We start from the raw sequence: 18168 nt of genomic DNA on the forward strand, positions 1-18168 counted from the left end.
TCTCGGTTCCTTGAATTTTTTTGATAAGTAAAGAGCTATCAGTGTCTAAAGCTATACTAAAACTTCGCGAGCAAACTTTCTTTACTAGGACAGTGTCGTTGTTTCCCAGCTGAATATAAGACGGTTGCTTTCAAATCTGATGTAAATAGGGTCTCGTTGAACTAGTATTTAATTTATAAAACCATAGTCATATTATATCATTAAATTTATAAAACCATAGTCATATTATATCATTAAATTTATAAAACCATAGTCATATTATATCATTAAATTTATAAAACCATAGTACTATTATATCATTAGCTATAATCAAAGAGCCGTCTCACAATCCACCCGCCAGTCAGTAAACCTCACCCTTGAATAGAACTTGGCCTTGATAAGTAAGTGAACCAGTCACCATACTTGCCATAGCTTTCGTGAACTGTTTGATTTAGACGCGTTTGATATGCAGCGGTGGGAAGAATCCAGACCGTCGTTGAGTGCGTTCATTTCTTTGCTAAGCACAAATACCTCCTGCATAAGTCAGTCCTTTCTCATGTATGCTGAGCACGAATTTTGAACGATTTCAATGTTTTATGACTTGAAAGTGAATTGTTTTCGACATAATTACCCAGAATTTCAGATCAGAATAATTTTTGTCGTTAAAGCACTCATTTGTAATCTAAACAATAATTTGACATGGCATTTAACCTCCACTTACATCTTCTAAAATGGTTCACTCATGCGTACATGTGACAAAAATACTATAAAAAACAACATCATTTTTTAGTTGTTTAACGACATTTTGGCCAAATATTTCTCTGGCCTTCGTCAGGTGGTAACTGCGACGGATAGGAACTCTGAATCTCTTGACTTCCCGTGGGGTAGTGTATAAAGACGTTCAATATATACGATTCCAGGTGAGGATTATCTGAAGATAGCGGTTTCAATCCTACCTAGAGCTGGTCAGAACGTGCTGAGACGACACCAACTACAAAGGGCAGTAATTGCATTGAATGCAGTCAGGAGATTTAGACTTCCTATCTGTCGCGGTTACCACCTGACGAAGGCCAGAGAAATAGAGGGCCGAAACGTCGGGACACAAATAAGAAAAGAGGTGGGTAATAGTTCGCAATAAATAAAATTAATAAATAATACTAATCTCACTGAATCCAAATCAAATAATATAAAAACGACATGTTGAACAAATCCAATGTAATTTTATGTGTGACTTATTAGGTTGAAGATATTTTTGGATCCTATCCAAGGGGAGGAGACTAGTGGTAGACGCACCAGCCCAGATGTAGAAACAATACTCCATGCAAAAGCGAATGGTAGCTTTGAGGAGGTACAGGATACTTTCAGGTGTGATTAGTCTTTTAGCATGATAGACGAAACTCACCTACTTTGCAGCAGCTTTTCAATGTCCTCAGTGTATTTGTTCCAGTTCATATTGCCTGTGCATGTTAAGCCGATAATTTTAATAATTTTAAAGGAAAAATTCTCTTGGAGGGTGTTATTTGTCATGGATATCGGTGACTGGAAACGTTTCTTGTAACAATTAAAGGAGAACAGCTTAGTCTTACTGACATAAAAAAATAACATCCATTTACAGCCCAAATTTCACTATAGTCTGGAATTAATTTTCTAAGGATTCTGCCATTGTCTTCGAGTCGTGAATATTCTTTTTTCCTTCGTGCATGCTATAAAGTTTGGTATCATAAACAAATATACCCATCTCGGGCACAATATTATCAGAGATGTTCATGAATATCAGGAATAATAGTGGGCTAAGAATCGACCTTGAAGCACTTTTGCATTAATATCATGCTGCTTGGATATACGTCTATTAGTGACAGCCGAGCTAGTACTACCGCCTAAGAAGCTATACTTTTATTTAGTATATCTCCTGTAATACCGTACGATTTAATTTTTATTAGCAGCCCTATGTGCCAAATTTTGTTAAAGGGCGTGTATATATCAAGCTCTGGCTTCACCCACCTTATTGAGTGTTTGGTATATGCGTTCATAGATGACTATTGAAATATCTGCAGTAGAACGACATTACCTAAATCCAATGTCAGAGAGAAGATTAGCTTTTGCGAGGTGGTGAACTAGTACTTGATTGCTTAAGGTTTCAAAGATTTAAACAAAAAGGGGACGATGACTGGTAGAGCGATAATTTGGAGGGGCCCTCCTTTCACCAGAATACTTATAGACTGGTACCACAGTGGCAATCTCCCAGCAATTACGAAAACATGATTCAGCAAGCCATTTGTTGTAGAGTTTTGAAAGTACGAGGGCTAGCTCAGCTGCGCATTTCTTAATTTGTATAGCAGGATAAGACCCATACACCTTTAGGGTTGAAGTTTTTTATGAAATCGTAGACATGAGATGAGGTTATTTTTACACCATCAAGTATGGCTCCAGTCCGCATAAGAATATTTGGGAGAGGGTTGTTTGTCAGCTCTAAAGTAGAGTTGGATGCGAATCAGCGGAAAGATCTTACCCCTTCTCGGTTGCCGTATATGCGACCTTCTGGTTGTTGGATAGTGGAGGAATTACTGATTGCACTTTATTCTCTACTGTATTATATTTTTTTTAGAAATCGCGAGTTCCTATCTTTTGAGACTCTATGCGTTCTCTGGTTATTTCAGAATGCCTTTTGTAGCTATGACTATTTCTCTAATACAATGTTTTTTAAAATCTACACATTTTTGCCTATTTGTATTTTATTTAGCTTATGACGAATTCTTATTCTTCCTAGGACACGCATTTTGCTGTCAATTTTTGTATAAAAAAATATTAAATACTATTAGCGACAGCACCGTTCTAGTATCTTGTTAAACTCTATGATTATTGGTTCGATCCAGGGCTGACACATTAAAAATCTGTGATACAGCAAAGCAATCTGTCTGTAGATGATTATATGATAACCCTACCTTCTTGATTGAGCATACTTAGTAATAATATCGCATGCCATTACTTGAGTGTAATGAAAATTTTTTTGTACATAAAAGCAAATAGAACACCATAGGAATTGCAGTCACTGCATAAAGCAATGCATGATTCCATTTAATACGACATAGAGTTCATAGTCAGTATAATAGGCCTATCAAGTCCTCTTCGTATATGTTCTGATCTATCTGCAATAAAAACCTCTCAAAACATGTGTTTAAATCCCAGAAAAATCAGGGAAATAAAGAACCTTGTTATACTCATCCAGTTAACCAAATTTCAATTCCTTGCAGTTCAGAGCAATTTCACAATTATTAGTTAGAATGGAGGATTGAAGACTAAACCGCAATCCAAAAACATGGGGAAAAAAGCCGAATTAAAATGGCATACAGAAACAAATAAATCTGTCACGAACAAGGTAATATCAAACTCTTTAATGCTCATTGAATCTTTAAGATTGCATTCGGTAGTAAATAAGATTAGTTGATTTAAAACCTTTGCCTTATACACCTACATATACAGTAATATTAGAATTTTTCATTTATCATTTCGTTCGTCCACATCTAATCAGTTTCACAAGAAAACATGGATTCGATTTAGCAAATGTACTGTTTTTTTTTTCATAACAACAAACTTTGTTGTTTTTTCTAATAGGAGAAACTGGACGGGCCGATTCAAAAACTACGGGAAGTTATATCCTGCCTGGACAGAGTTCAGAACCGGCTTCAAATCTTGTGGTGATATAACTCTTTTGCCTCCACGAACTCTTTACCATAAAACAAACATGGCGATATTTTCTCTTCTATATCGCTATTGTCATGGTAAGTGTTCTTATGCGCTTTCATCAATCGCTAAACTTTCACAAAACGCATTCGTCTACCTACAACAACTACCTTACATTCATCCTGCTCTCTATCCGTACTAAAATCCAAACGCAGATTCAATTGATGAAGCTTATTTCCTAGAAATGCCCGCCTGGTGAACTTGGTTCCACTGGCATGCTTTCTGGCTGACTACCACATGGTTGTCTTAAAGTCTAATGTAAACCATGTTATATATTTCGCTCTTTAAATAATCATATTTAACCTAAATTGCACCAATGATAACAAAGTTGACGCATCAGTTACCACCTTTCATCGATTGTCCCTTACTTGTCGTTTAATCCGTGATAAGTTGTGATTTCCAGGTAAAAAAGGCAATCGTCCTTGTATGTGTTAATTTAACATATTGATTTCAAATGTTACATAAACACGTCTTAACCAACCTATAGTTCAGTGTGTCTAGATTATCGCACATGCACAAGAGCCTTGTAAGCACTGCTTGATTTCTTATGCCTTTTGGTTTACTTTGTTCAGGCGAGACACCATATTCACGTGATTTAATTAAGACATATCTCTATCTCTAATAGTAACAATTATTAGTTATTAGTAAAAAAGATGATCAGTGTTTTTCATGGTGAATTAATCTTTAATTCATCGTATTCATAAAGAAAAGTGACTTACTTAAAAAGAATTTAATTTATAAAATATAACCAGTTTAGTTTTTTTTTTTTTCGTTTTTCGTCGTATAATACGACCGTCAGCTAAAACGAGGTACGAAATTAGAGTAAATTTTAATAAATTAATTATAAATCACGAAACGAAATTGCAGCCCTCAGTATCTTATAAAATATTTGCTTTATACGTCGTATACGCCGAAAATACGTAACATATTTAAAAATACATCTTATTTACAAAGTAGATCTTCCTTAACACATTATTACACTAGATTAGATTTGTCACACTAAAACTGCATTTTAAATTAATGCTTTGCTTACATCAGTTGATCTGTTGCTTGCCTTTACTTTTGTTTAATTTAGGAATGTCTGCAAAAGAATTGTAGGGAGTTTAGTAGCGATATGTTTATTAACATAAATGCCCAATTCTGCATGCCAAGAAAATCAAGGAACTCCAAAAGAGAAGTAAAAGTTAATCCTAAAATACATATGATACCTAAAAGATATAAAAATTCCAATTGATATAAAATGGGAAACATTAACATCTATGAGAACATATAAACCTGGTGATAATTTTTTGTATTCTCTGTAGATTTGAATCTTTGGCCATATTAAAATTCAACAAAACCCTATAAAATTGATTAAACCTAAAAGAAGAAATAAAAATCAGATTCATACATAGAAGATGGTATATTTCACAGCGGACTCATTCGTATGTAATATATTTATGTTGGCATTCTGTAATGTTCTACCAATTTTTATATATTAAATATTGCGTTTTCTAATATATATATATACATATATATATATATATATACATATATATATATATATATATATATATATATATATACATATATATATATATATATATATATATATATATATACATACATGACTTGGTTGCATCAGCTTAAATTGAAGCCGAAACCAAAGCTTATGAATATGTATATATATATATATATATATATATATATATATATATATATATATATATATATATATATATATATATATATATATATACATACATATCTGTGTCAATCGCTGAATTAGTAAAATATCAATATTTCACTAATACACATCACAACAAAATGAAAATTATATCACCAAATAACTGTTTTTAGGTTTGTTATTTCCAAAAATGTTATTCAAATGAATGCAATATTAAAAAAGTTATGATATTTTATTCTTTATCGAAGAATTTCCACTGCCAGTTTTATTGCAGGTTTATTGAAATGTTGTTTTACTGCAAACACAACAATGTCTTTTCTTGTGAACTTTACTTTTTATATTTTTCTGTCAAAGATAAATGAAGAAACCCATATCTTAGGTATAAAAGTAGCATAAATTATATATTTATCGACATATCCACCATTGTTTAAAATAAGTTAAAATCACATTATGTCCCCCGATGAAGTCAATTGTTTGATCCTCAAAGGAGTTATGGCTCTAGTAACGTCCTTCTACTAGGCATTTTTGAAGTGAATAGCTCTCCATTCTCATAAACCCCTCTTTTTAATATTGGCTAGATATATGCAATAAGGTAAAGGTCTGGAGAATACGATGACCAGATCATGAGAGTTTCCCCAACGAATCCCATAGATTCAAGGAAGGCTGCAGTCGTCCCAACCAAGATGGTATGGTACATTGTCATGTTTAAAAATCATCTAAAATCACGTGACAATGGTAGGCCATCTAGTCATGTCGACAAATGATTATCCTAAAAGGTTGTGTACGCGTTGTTGGTAAGCTTTACGCCCTCTGGCACTCGGTTTGGCTAACCAAATTATCGCTAATGATTCCCGCCCAAAACATGATACATCGACATTTTGTTGGTGATGAACTTTGGAACAGGTCTGAGTTCCGTTCGGATTTAAATTTTTTGTCCATGCATCCGAACCCTCAAGAATAGCATGGACTCATCCATAAGCAAAACCTGTTGGAAATGCATTTCCATGTAGTTCTATGTCAAAGCCATTCGTTTTTCCTATATAGTTTGCTAAATGGGGATCTTGGAAGAGGTTTGATGTTCCTTGCAGTCTCATTCAACACATTGTATCCGGCCTGTCTGGATCTAAGAGCGATTTCAGCTTTTGCAAAAACGGAAGCACTTGCGATTTGTGGTTCGGTTTACGTCCATACACATTTTTCGAACGTCACAATCTGAAAGGTTTCTCCTGGTGGCTTTATTTATCTGAGTTTTGTGTTTGAGTTGTTCAACAATAAGGCCAAGGTGCCTGGAACTTTTCCCACTCCGTGGATAAATCTCTGATAGACAAACCTTCCGCGAGGCCTATACTTTATATATATTTATATATATATATATATATATATATATATATATATATATATATATATATATATACATGCACTAATATGAGTGCCCAGCGTTGCCCAGGTGTTTGTAATTGTGTATTAAGCAAAAAACATATAATAGTAGGAAGGCAGGCTCGAACCCGTATCGCGAAGGAGGAAAAGAAAGGGCTGTTTCGACCACCGCCAAACCGGAAGTGACGTAGGCTTAAATTAAGCCTAGACAATCGAAAAGAGGGGATGACTTTTTAAATATCGGTGAAAAAAGCGACCCCTTCCTGTGGAAAAGTTCCCACTTGAGGGTTAAAAATTAATGTTTTCAGCCAAATTTTCGGTATTTGTAATCTGACGAATCGAGCTTCAAAACGATGCCGATCGTGTGAAAATCCGTGACATCTGTCGAAAGTTGTAGGCAGATATGCAAACATACATGCATACATACATACATTTATATATTGGTAGCTAGAATTTTCGACCCAAACTGATTAAAAAGATTGCCCTATCTCTGAATTCCATTTATGCAAAATTTCAAATATTGATACAAGAAATTGTCTGAGTAATTTGATAGAGACCGCAGAGGTCAATTTTATTTTAACTTTGACCTCGAGTGACCCCTTAATTCTGTACTTTCATTTCTGTTTGGGGGACAAATCAAGTTATTAATTTAGATATATGTCCAAGGACCTATATCAAACATTTAAAGTGTTAAAACCCAACGTTAACGGACGAGTTTGGTAGAGTTTTCAAATTTCAAATCGTTGAACTTTGACCGTTAACAGCCAAATTTCTGGCCGAAACCGGAATACAAAGATGTTCCCCAATCTCAGTACCCTTTATATAAAATTTAGAGTCTGCAGACTTAAAATTGACAGAGTTATTTTGTAGGGAAATGTACACAGACACACACACCCACACACCCACACACACACACTTTCACTCATATATATATATATATATATATATATATATATATATATATATATATATATATATATATGATTAGTTTTTTTTTTCGAAAAAGAATTCCAGCAGAGTGCTCAATTAAAAGGAAAATCCAAATTTTAAGAGCGTACTTATATTTTGTGTACAGCAAGTTGTTAGTTGAGACAGATCATTGGTACCGTCGGTTTCAAGCCCGATAATAAGGCTCGTTTAAGGTATCCTTATCAAGCTCTCTTCAGCCAATATTCGAATATTGGCTGAAAAGAGCTTGATAAGGATACTTTAAACGGGCCTTATTATCGGGCTTGAAACTGACGGTACCAATGATCTGTCTCAACTAACAACTTTCTGTACACAATATATATATATATATATATATATATATATATATATATATATATATATATATATATATAATTTCAGACCGGCGTTGCCCGAGTGTATGGATATGTCTTTTGAAAAAAAAAAAAAGCAAAAGCACAAAAGGTGGTAGCAGGAAGGCAGGTTCGAACCCGTTCCGTGAAGGAGGAAAAAAGAACGGGGAAAAACCTGACGTATATGCTGTCACGACCACCGCCAAACCGGAAGTGACACTTTTTAAAATTAAGGCTAGACAATCAAAAGGGGAGGATGACTTTCAAAAATATCGGCGAAAAAATGACGCCTCCCCCTGTAGTAGAAAAGTTCCCAGTGGAAGGTGAAGATATTAATGATTTTAGCCAATTTTTCGATATTTCTGGTCTGAAAGGGCATACTTTAAAACGATACTGATCTTGGTAAGATCCGTCGCCTCTGTCGGCGTCCTCACGTATTATACTTAAACAATATGGGAATATTTCTTTAAAAGGTACTTATTTTATGAAATATTTTGTAAATATACTTCCGTGTTTTTGCTTAAATCTTGTATCGACCCCCCCCGCCAAAAAAAAAAGAAAGCTTTTCATACTTATAGTTAATTTCTCCCTTTATAAAAATCCTATCCAATTAGGAAATAAAAAATGTAATTACCATTTTTTTTCCTTTTACCGTTCAATAATTAAAATAATTGCACAATAGTTTTATTTCATCACATAGAGACATTTCTAATATTAATCATATAAACAAAATAATTAAATTCGACTTAATTTTTTTTTTCTTCTAGGATTACTAACTATATTTACTTCGATATGCTGATGCCGAGACGATATCCAGAAATATTTTAGTTATTTATAGATGGGTTTATTTGTAAATATCGAATGAATAAAAGGATATGGTTTTCGAAATGATCATGGGTATAAACATGATTTTGTTTTGTTTCCTCCTATTAAAACTTCACACGCTTTTTATATAGAGCTCATGGTAATTACACCTATTGAGATTATCATATCTGCAATACTCAGAGAACAGCACATTTAAATATATTTTATTGAGACTTAGCTCATTTAGATCCTGTCTGTTAAACACACACACACACACACTATATATATATATATATATATATATATATATATATATATATATATATATATATATATATATATATATGTATATATATATATATATATATATATATATATATATATATATATATATATATATATATATATATATATATATATATATATATGACTTTGGTGCCATCAGCTAGAACGAAAGCAAAATATAAAGCTCTTCAATTTCATTTCTTTACCTCTGAGTTACACTTATACGCACACGTTATCCCGTCTTTTAAAATATTGAATCGCCCGATCGGTGAAGACAACGTCCAAGCAAATAAAAAAGCAAGCAGTTTTATGGATAACTAGCATGGGTGGCGGGCGTTGCCCGGGTTTTTTAAGGTGTATGTTGAGCCAAAAAAAAAAAGGTCAATTTTTTAACTTTTACCCCTATGATGACCCCTTAACAGTTATTGTTTTGGGCTCAAATCAAATTATTACGTTAGATCCATCTCCAAGGAACCTATATCTAAAATGTCCCGTGTTTAGACTCAAATTGTCGGAGTTTGGTAGAATTCTCAAAGGTCAAATCGTTGAACTTTGACCTGTTAACAGCCAAATTTCTGGCCGTATACTAAAAATTGACAGAGTTATTGCGTAGAACATGTACACAGACATACGGATTCACAGACACATTCACTTTTATAGATATATAGATAGATTAACAGGTCGCCCTGCATTGCCCGCTCGTAAAATACGTTTAAATATTTTAATTAATGCGAATTCTCTATTTATCATTAGATTTCGTTGGACCCAATATAGAGTAATGATTTAAAAGTTTAACAAAAATGGGTACTCATGCACTTATTGATCCGTGCTGAAATAATTATGTTATTATTTAGCAAGTCATTGGTAACATGGGGACGGGAGAGTGTTGTGTAGCTATTTTGTACTTTCACCTAATAATTTAATCAAAACAGGTATCGTAAAAATTTTATTAAACTTGAATATACTACTTAAATATAGTCCGGATCAATAAGTGCACTAGCACCAAAAAATGATGGGCTAATTTAGAGAGTGATCCTCGCTATTTTTCAAATCGTATTTACAAGTTTAATTAAAGTTTCCTTGGTTTGTATTATTCAATTTTAAGGTTAAAGTACAGAATATGTACAAAATATCCTCTACTCCCCATGTTAAAAATGGCTTTTTAAATAATAATGTTATTATTTCAGCACGGATCACTCTTTGCATGAGTACCAAAAAAATGACTTCTGGCTCATCAATAAAAATCGAAACCAAAACGTTTAGCCTACGATTTACTTTTTTTCCTTTGACGTTATTGCCTTAGCTATTAAGACAAGTTTGCTGCCAGACTAAAAATTAAAACATGAACAAATATCTATTACGTTACGCATGCATATTCGGAATGCCGCCGTTCGACCGTTAGCTGTTAAATTCAATTTTTAACTTTTACACTTTAGTGTTGATCTTCTCCGACTAAAACCCAAATATAATGTTTCGTATGGATTCGAATACCATATATATTAATGTTAATGTCTGTAGACCAAAAAACTGACAGAAGTTTTGTAGGCAATTTTTTAAAAACAAATATACGTATGCATACATAAATATACATATACATACATCTACATACATACATAACTATATATATATATATATATATATATAAAGAGGTTTGTGTTTACTATAAACTTTTTACGCAAATATCGTTCAAGTATAATTCATGTAGAATATCTTTATGAATATAATCACACGTAATAATTAACAAAAGATGATCATTACGTAAGAAATACGAAATAAAAACTAATAGAAATTTAATTAAAATAAATATTTAAAGAATAGGCAAATTAGCTAGATTTTGTCCAGATGAATGCAACCAATATATAACACATTTGTATTTTGTTTTTTTAAATACATGGAAAAAAGGGGGTTTATTATGAATATCAATCCAGAAAAAAAAAAAAAATTATAGAATTATAGATTCATGAATATATATAGTGAAATCCATAAAATCTACTAAAAATAAAAAAGTTGCTTTATATTCTTAACTATCGGGGGTACCCGGCGTTGCCCGGGTGTTTGGAGGCGTGTGTGGTGTTAAATAAAAAATAAACCGGGGGAGGGGTAAAAGTGTGTAGGATCTAACCCGAATCCCTGAGGCGAAGTTTGAAAATAAAAGCGGCCAGCCAGAATGAGTTACTGAAAGATGTTTGAATATATATAAGTAAGAACCAAATTGACAGGTGCGCGCCCGGAAGTCGTCTAGCGTTACGACGACGACGACGACGACGACGACGACGACGACGACGACGACGACGACGACGACCAGGTTTGTTTGTTATAAGCGAAGTAAAAAAATAAAACAATCTTTTAATTAAGCGAAGGGGGGGATCAACACATTGACAAAAAAACACAAAAACAAACTAACAAACGATGAAAACAGAAAACGAACACGTGAAAAATGGCTTAAATAAGCCTGTTTCGATATTAAAATTTAAAAAATCGGTGAGTACCCGGGTGTTTTTGGTGTGTGGTCGGGGGTGGATAAGCGAAGTAAAAAAAAAACATAGAAAAACGAACTTTACGTGTAAAAAAGCTAAAATAACACTGGTTCAATATTTAAATTTAAAAAATCAAAAAAAAAGAAGACATCTCACACCACGATTCGAAGCCAAAACGTTTAGATAATTAACCAACGCGCTAATCAACAGACCTAACGCGAGGTACATGAAATTTGTTTAGTTTCTTAAAATATTTAAAGTAAATCATGTCATGGCGTCATCTGGCACATGCGTAGAACCACTCGTCGTCACAAGAAGGCCGTTTTTGTTGACCCCGCCCTATCGAAAGTTGTCGATTTCTGGGTGAAACAATGAGCGTTTTTAGGCCAATTTTTCGATATTTTTCGAGCGAAGGATGGGGCTTCGATATGATACCGAGGTTGTGCATTTTCATCGTGTCCGTCGAAAGTTTTTAGCAGACACACAAACATACACACATGCATTTTTGCTTTTATATATATATATATATATATATATATATATATATATATATATATATATATATATAGATAATCTGATCTGAATAATTAAACATTTATATTTGTGTACAGAAAAAATTCATTCAATAGAATAGAGGTATATCGATGTACTTTGTATTTTATATGAATACATAATTTTTTAAATAAATATAAACAGGTATTTTATACCTACTGACACTACTGTTGCATGCAATGTATAAAGTGATAAGCATCGCCTGTCTAGTGATTCGACCCTTTTCTAGGACACATTTAAAGTCATACGGGATATACAATCCTCGTTAGAAATTAACACAAGATATTAGGGAAAGCAATTATTTATAAATGCCAAATCAGCGGGCATAAGCAATAAACAGTCAGAGAGTATTCAAGGAAAAATATAAGAATATTTCTAAAGAGAGTTCAACTGTAATTTTGTAACAGGACCTTGTAAAAATAATGTTCACCCCCCACATACACACACACACACACGCACATATATGTATATATATATATATATATATATATATATATATATATATATATATATATATATATACTAGCAAACGTACCCGTAGTTGACTGGGTTCAAAAACAGCCTACAGAAAATGGAATCTGATTTATAAAAGTATGATACGTTATGAAAAGGAAGAGTTTTAAAGAGATAGCTTCGACTTTGTGGTATCAAAATCAAAGCAAAATATAATGAAAGTAAAAATAAAATAGATAACCTCATATACCATACCTGTTCACATGGAGACACCTATCACAATATTCTGTGGATCTATATTTAAAAATAACTTGTTAAACTTTGTGACATATTTCCATTCTGTGAAGGTCAGGTGCGAACGAACACCCAATAATTTTATTATACGATATTTCTTCAAACTGAGGCATACTTATCAAAGTATACTTACGCAAATAGATATGAAAAGTTTTTATTAAAGTGTGTGCCTATCTCCATTCTATGGAGGTCAGGCGCGAACGCAGACCCCACAATTTTATCATACCATCCCTATTTAAGTTAAAACATACTTATCAAAGTATTCTTATGTACATCTATATCAAAAACACTTGTAAACGTTTTTTTTAAGTTTTAATTTTTTTAGTTCCATACTTCGTTGATCAGTCGAAAACGTAGACCCGACAATTTTAATGAACCCCCGTTCTGCCAGATCACACATACCTATTCCTGTTTCTCAATACATCTTCTATCGTTATATGTAAACATCAGTTTTTTAAAGTAGTCAACTATATAGGGGTCTATTCGTGTCCAAAAACAAACACACGCACACACACACACATTCAGCTTTATATTATAATATATATATGTATAGATATATATATATATATATATATATATATATATATATTAGCGTTCGTGTGTCTTTGTGTACAACTCTCCTACTACCAGCATCACTAGACCGATCATGATTAATTTGGCTTGATGATGGGCCCCCACCTACTGATGGTGAATGCAATTTCCACAGATTAAGGTAAAGACCACAGTCTATGCACACACACACACACATCTATCTATCTATCTATATATATATATATATATATATATATATATATATATATATATATGTATATATATATATAATGATTGCAACGTCTTGTCAGAGAAGAGCCACTGAAGTCCATGTGCCCGAAGATGACTTTTTAGCCCGGCCAGCGACTTGCACATCCTCAAGCAGACATAACACTGATAACGTTCACTGGTTTGGATTAAACAAACGGCAGCGGAATCTGTATCATCGTGGGCTTTCTAAAAACTCGACTGGGATTCCGGAAGGATATTAGGACACATATATTTTTCCAATCTGTTTAGCAAGATCGTGCAAATACCTTTCCAACCGCACTCAGCAGCGAGATACCTCGATAATTCTCACAATCAGATCGTCTACCCTTTCCTTTGTGCACCATAACCAAAATGGCATCTACCCAATCTTGGGCAACGGGGTCCCCTGCATTACTGACATAATATATATATATATATATATATATATATATATATATATACATACATATATATATATATATATATTAGTTAGTAGAAATGGTAATTAATAAAGACCTAAATAAAGTCTTCAATACTGTTGTAGAGCAAATATACGTTTTATTTTTTATTACCGTATTTTCTGTTTAGTTACATTATTGTTTCAGCAACGCGACCGGTTTTTGGCCGTCGTGTAGCCTCCTTAGACTTTTACAGAAATATTCGTTTATGGTGGAATTAAAGAGTGAATGATGTCAAGGGGGGGGGGTGAGAGAAAAGCGAAAAAAGAAGAAGGGAAAAGGGGGAAGGTGGGAGGGGATGATTGGTGGGTCGGTAGTGTTTTAGTTTTAGTTCAAGAATATTAGGCGGTTGTGGGGGGATTTGGGAAGTTCATCTCTGGTGTGGCTAAGGATATATGGGTATATGGAGGGGGAGGCAGATATGTAGAGATAAGAAGAGGTGGGTTACTTTAAATTTCGAGTTCTAAGGTTTAGGCTGTTGGAATCTCGTTGGTGAGATGATTTCTTGATAAGTATGTCTTGACCTGTTAGGTGTTCGCTTAGGTTGGGAGGCGGGGGGAGATATGATTGGGTTTATCTCTTTGATTTTTATTTGTTGTTAAGTGTTTTAAGAAGGTTAGCCTGGGGCCGTACGCACGAGCACACACCTGCGTACATACCCACACATACTCTGAAAGAAACGCGCCCATGTATATATACATCTCCACCTCGGCATGCAAATATATGCGCATCCTGAAGATGTCCTCTGATACAGGGACGAAACGTTGATTTTTTAATAATTTCATTCGGTTTTTTCTATTTTTCTTTAAACATAACGTCAACCACCGCTGGTATATTTTTTCATTCCTTATACATTCTGTCGAAATGGAAAACCGATCTTCTCTGCGAACATATAAGAGCATCTTAATCGCAGCAAATTCTCACAACAACAGGAGAATTTTTCTGGAAAAATGTATTGAAGAAAAAGTCATACCTGCATGCATACCTAAATCTTTTAAAACATCAGACCATATTTTCCCGGATTACATTGAGAAATATCTTTTGTCATCTATAATATATTTAAAGCACCAAAGCTCTCATCTTTTTCGGAAAGCCAGGATATTAATTGCTGATTATCAACAAAATTACAAGAAAACACCCAGATCAATTAAGAACATTTACAGATCTATCAAAAAATTTAACACACGCCATAATTTTAAATTGAATAACAAACTTGCGAAATTGATAAAAAACAGCAAATGGAAAACTTTGGGACGTCCAGACCTTATTCTAAACCTTACTTCTAAACCACTCTCGGACATTGAAACTGAAGCTCTCAGTTTCGGTCTTAAATTCGCTACCGGCAAGCATTCGAAAATAACCACTAACACAACCCTAAAAAATTATAGACAAGAGGACTCTGATTTTACTAAAGGCTTCATACAAGGGATAATAGCTTTAACAACTACCCAACCTCAAGAATTAGCACTACCAAAAAGATACATTGATGCCTTAGAACTTTTAACAAAAAATAAAGACATTATTATTTCACAAGCCGATAAAGGAGGTGGTATAGTTATAATAGATAAAGACCTATATCTAAAGAAAATGCATACACTATTGGCAGACGGAGATATATACACTCCGATAGATTTAAAATCAATAGAAAAAGATTTCGATACTTTTAATAAATCCGTAAAGAAACTTATCGGAAATGATAAAAAATGGATAAATAACATAGAATACCACCCCACTATTCCTATATTATACGGCCTCCCAAAAATACATAAAGAGAACGTCCCTATGAGACCTATAATATCAAACATTGGAAGCGTCACCCATAAATTAGCACGAGCTATTGCCCAAATTTTAACTCCACTAATGGGCACCATCAGCACTTCACATATCAAAAACTCTGGTGACCTCCTAAATAGAATAAAAAATATGGACATGCAAAATAAAACCATGCATAGTTTAGACATAATTTCCCTGTACACCAATATTCCAATCAAAAAATGCCTTAATCTACTCCACAAGCACTTAATCAAAATTAAAGCCGACCTACCTTTTTCCTCAGATACACTAATACAAATTATAAAACTCATCACTGATAGAACCTACTTTCAATTTAATAATTCTTACTATAGACAGAAATTTGGACTCCCTATGGGTAACCCCCTTAGTGGTGTACTAGCCTGCTTATTCTTAGAATTCTTAGAAACCAACTCTTTTAAACACAGACTTCCTAAAAACTCCACATATTTTAGATATATAGATGACATTCTTATTTTTCTCCCTAAAAACACACAAATAGAACAAATTAGAAATAAATTAAATTCAGTGGAACCATCTATAAATTTTACACATGAATCCGAACAAGACCACTCCCTAGCTTTCCTAGACATATTCCTCATCAGATCAGAAACCGACCTGAGTTTCAAAGTACATAGAAAGACCACACACAAAAACGACTATATTCATTACTACTCACACCACAATGATAAAATAAAGACGGGCATGATTATAGGTTTTTTCTTACGTGCCTTTAGAATATGCAGTCCCCAATATCTTAATGATGAATTTCAATATATTACGAATGTTTTAAGAAAACTACAGTATCCATCCTATTTCATTTCTTACGCAAAGAAAAAAGCTACGAAAATACACTATAACATAAACACACAGAAAAATAAAACAGATACCTCACTATTAAACAGACATCTTTTCATTCCCACCCACACCAAAAATACAAAAATCTACGACACTCTTAATAGACTTGGTTTTCACCTGATACAAACAACTTCCTCAACCATAAAACAGACATTAAAAACTACCAAGCACTCTCCCAAAACCCTCACATCCGATGCCGGTATATATTCCATCCCATGTAACAACTGTCAACAAGCGTACATAGGTGAAACACAACGAAAATTGAAATTAAGACTTAACGAGCACAGAAGAGATATAGGGAATGGTAACGCCCTAAATGCACTCTTTTGCCATTGTGCAGAACACGATCACTCATTTAATTTAGATCAAGCGAAAATTATTAAATACGTGATAGATAGAGCTAAAAGAAGACTTTTAGAATCGGCACTAATTTTGAATACTAATACTATTACGCAAAGAAAAGGCTTCTACCATTTAACCCCTAGCATAGGGAAAATAATAATCAAAGAGCAAGGTATAAGGGTGGATCCTGGCTAGCCTATTTTTTTTTTTTTTTTTTTTGAATGTTTCAGGAAAATGAGTAGTTTCGCAGAGGAAAGAAAAAAAAAAAAGAAAAAAAAAAAAAAAAAAAAAGAAAAAAAGGGAAAAAAAAATGTACATATTTATTTTAATGCATTTTAAAAGTTGTATATATAGACATCAAACAACCTTCCCATACGCACACATATTCGTCCTTTCCCGACATGGGTTGGATTTTAAAAAACTTTTCTTTCGCACGATCTATGACTTTTTCTTTTATCACATTTTTATTTCAATTATCCTGAAGATGTCCTCTGAAACAGGGACGAAACGTTGATTTTTTAATAATTTCATTCGGTTTTTTCTATTTTTCTTTAAACATATATATATATATATATACATTACAGCGTCACACGCCGTAAAATATGGACACACGTTCCAGATACATGTACCTACATACGCAATAATAAAGGCACACGGACTTGGGATAGTGGTCATAGGTAGCCATACTTATAGATTTTGGGGAGGAGTTTGAGGTAGTTTTTTATGAGGATTAATTACTGAAGTTATTGTTCTAATCTAGGGTATTTTTTTTTTAAGGTATTATAGTTTAGGGGGAAGGCTATATTAGGGTGTCATACTCTAAGGTGTATGTCTATGCGTGTAAGGCACTGGTCAGTTATACATTTCCATACGTACTTACCCGTGCAGGTGAAACTCAACATAATTATATGTAAACAATTTCCCGTGTTAAATCGTGGAGGTTGCATATAGTGTGTGTGCTGGGGTTGGCCGTGTGATTTTGGCTAGGGGGAGGAGAATTGACGCCGATT

The 18168-nt window shown here is 33.5% G+C and overlaps 1 protein-coding gene across 4 annotated transcripts in view; it reads left to right on the forward strand.

Moving 5' to 3' along the window:
• The window catches only part of LOC145284533 (homeobox protein DLL homolog), a 346230-nt gene that overhangs the window by 56292 nt on the left and 271770 nt on the right, over positions 1-18168 (forward strand). For 3 of the 4 annotated variants that reach the window (XM_080133430.1, XM_080133425.1, XM_080133426.1), the window contains exon 3: positions 3592-3758. The exons of the other annotated variant lie outside the window; for it this stretch is intronic. In XM_080133430.1, the coding sequence (XP_079989556.1) occupies positions 3592-3758 (167 nt within the window). The remainder of the gene's footprint in view (positions 1-3591; positions 3759-18168) is intronic. 4 annotated transcript variants of the gene reach the window in all.

This window comes from Euprymna scolopes, chromosome 9 (assembly GCF_053919585.1).
Source record: "Euprymna scolopes isolate OS-2025 chromosome 9, ASM5391958v1, whole genome shotgun sequence".
Classification (NCBI taxonomy): domain Eukaryota; kingdom Metazoa; phylum Mollusca; class Cephalopoda; order Sepiida; family Sepiolidae; genus Euprymna; species Euprymna scolopes.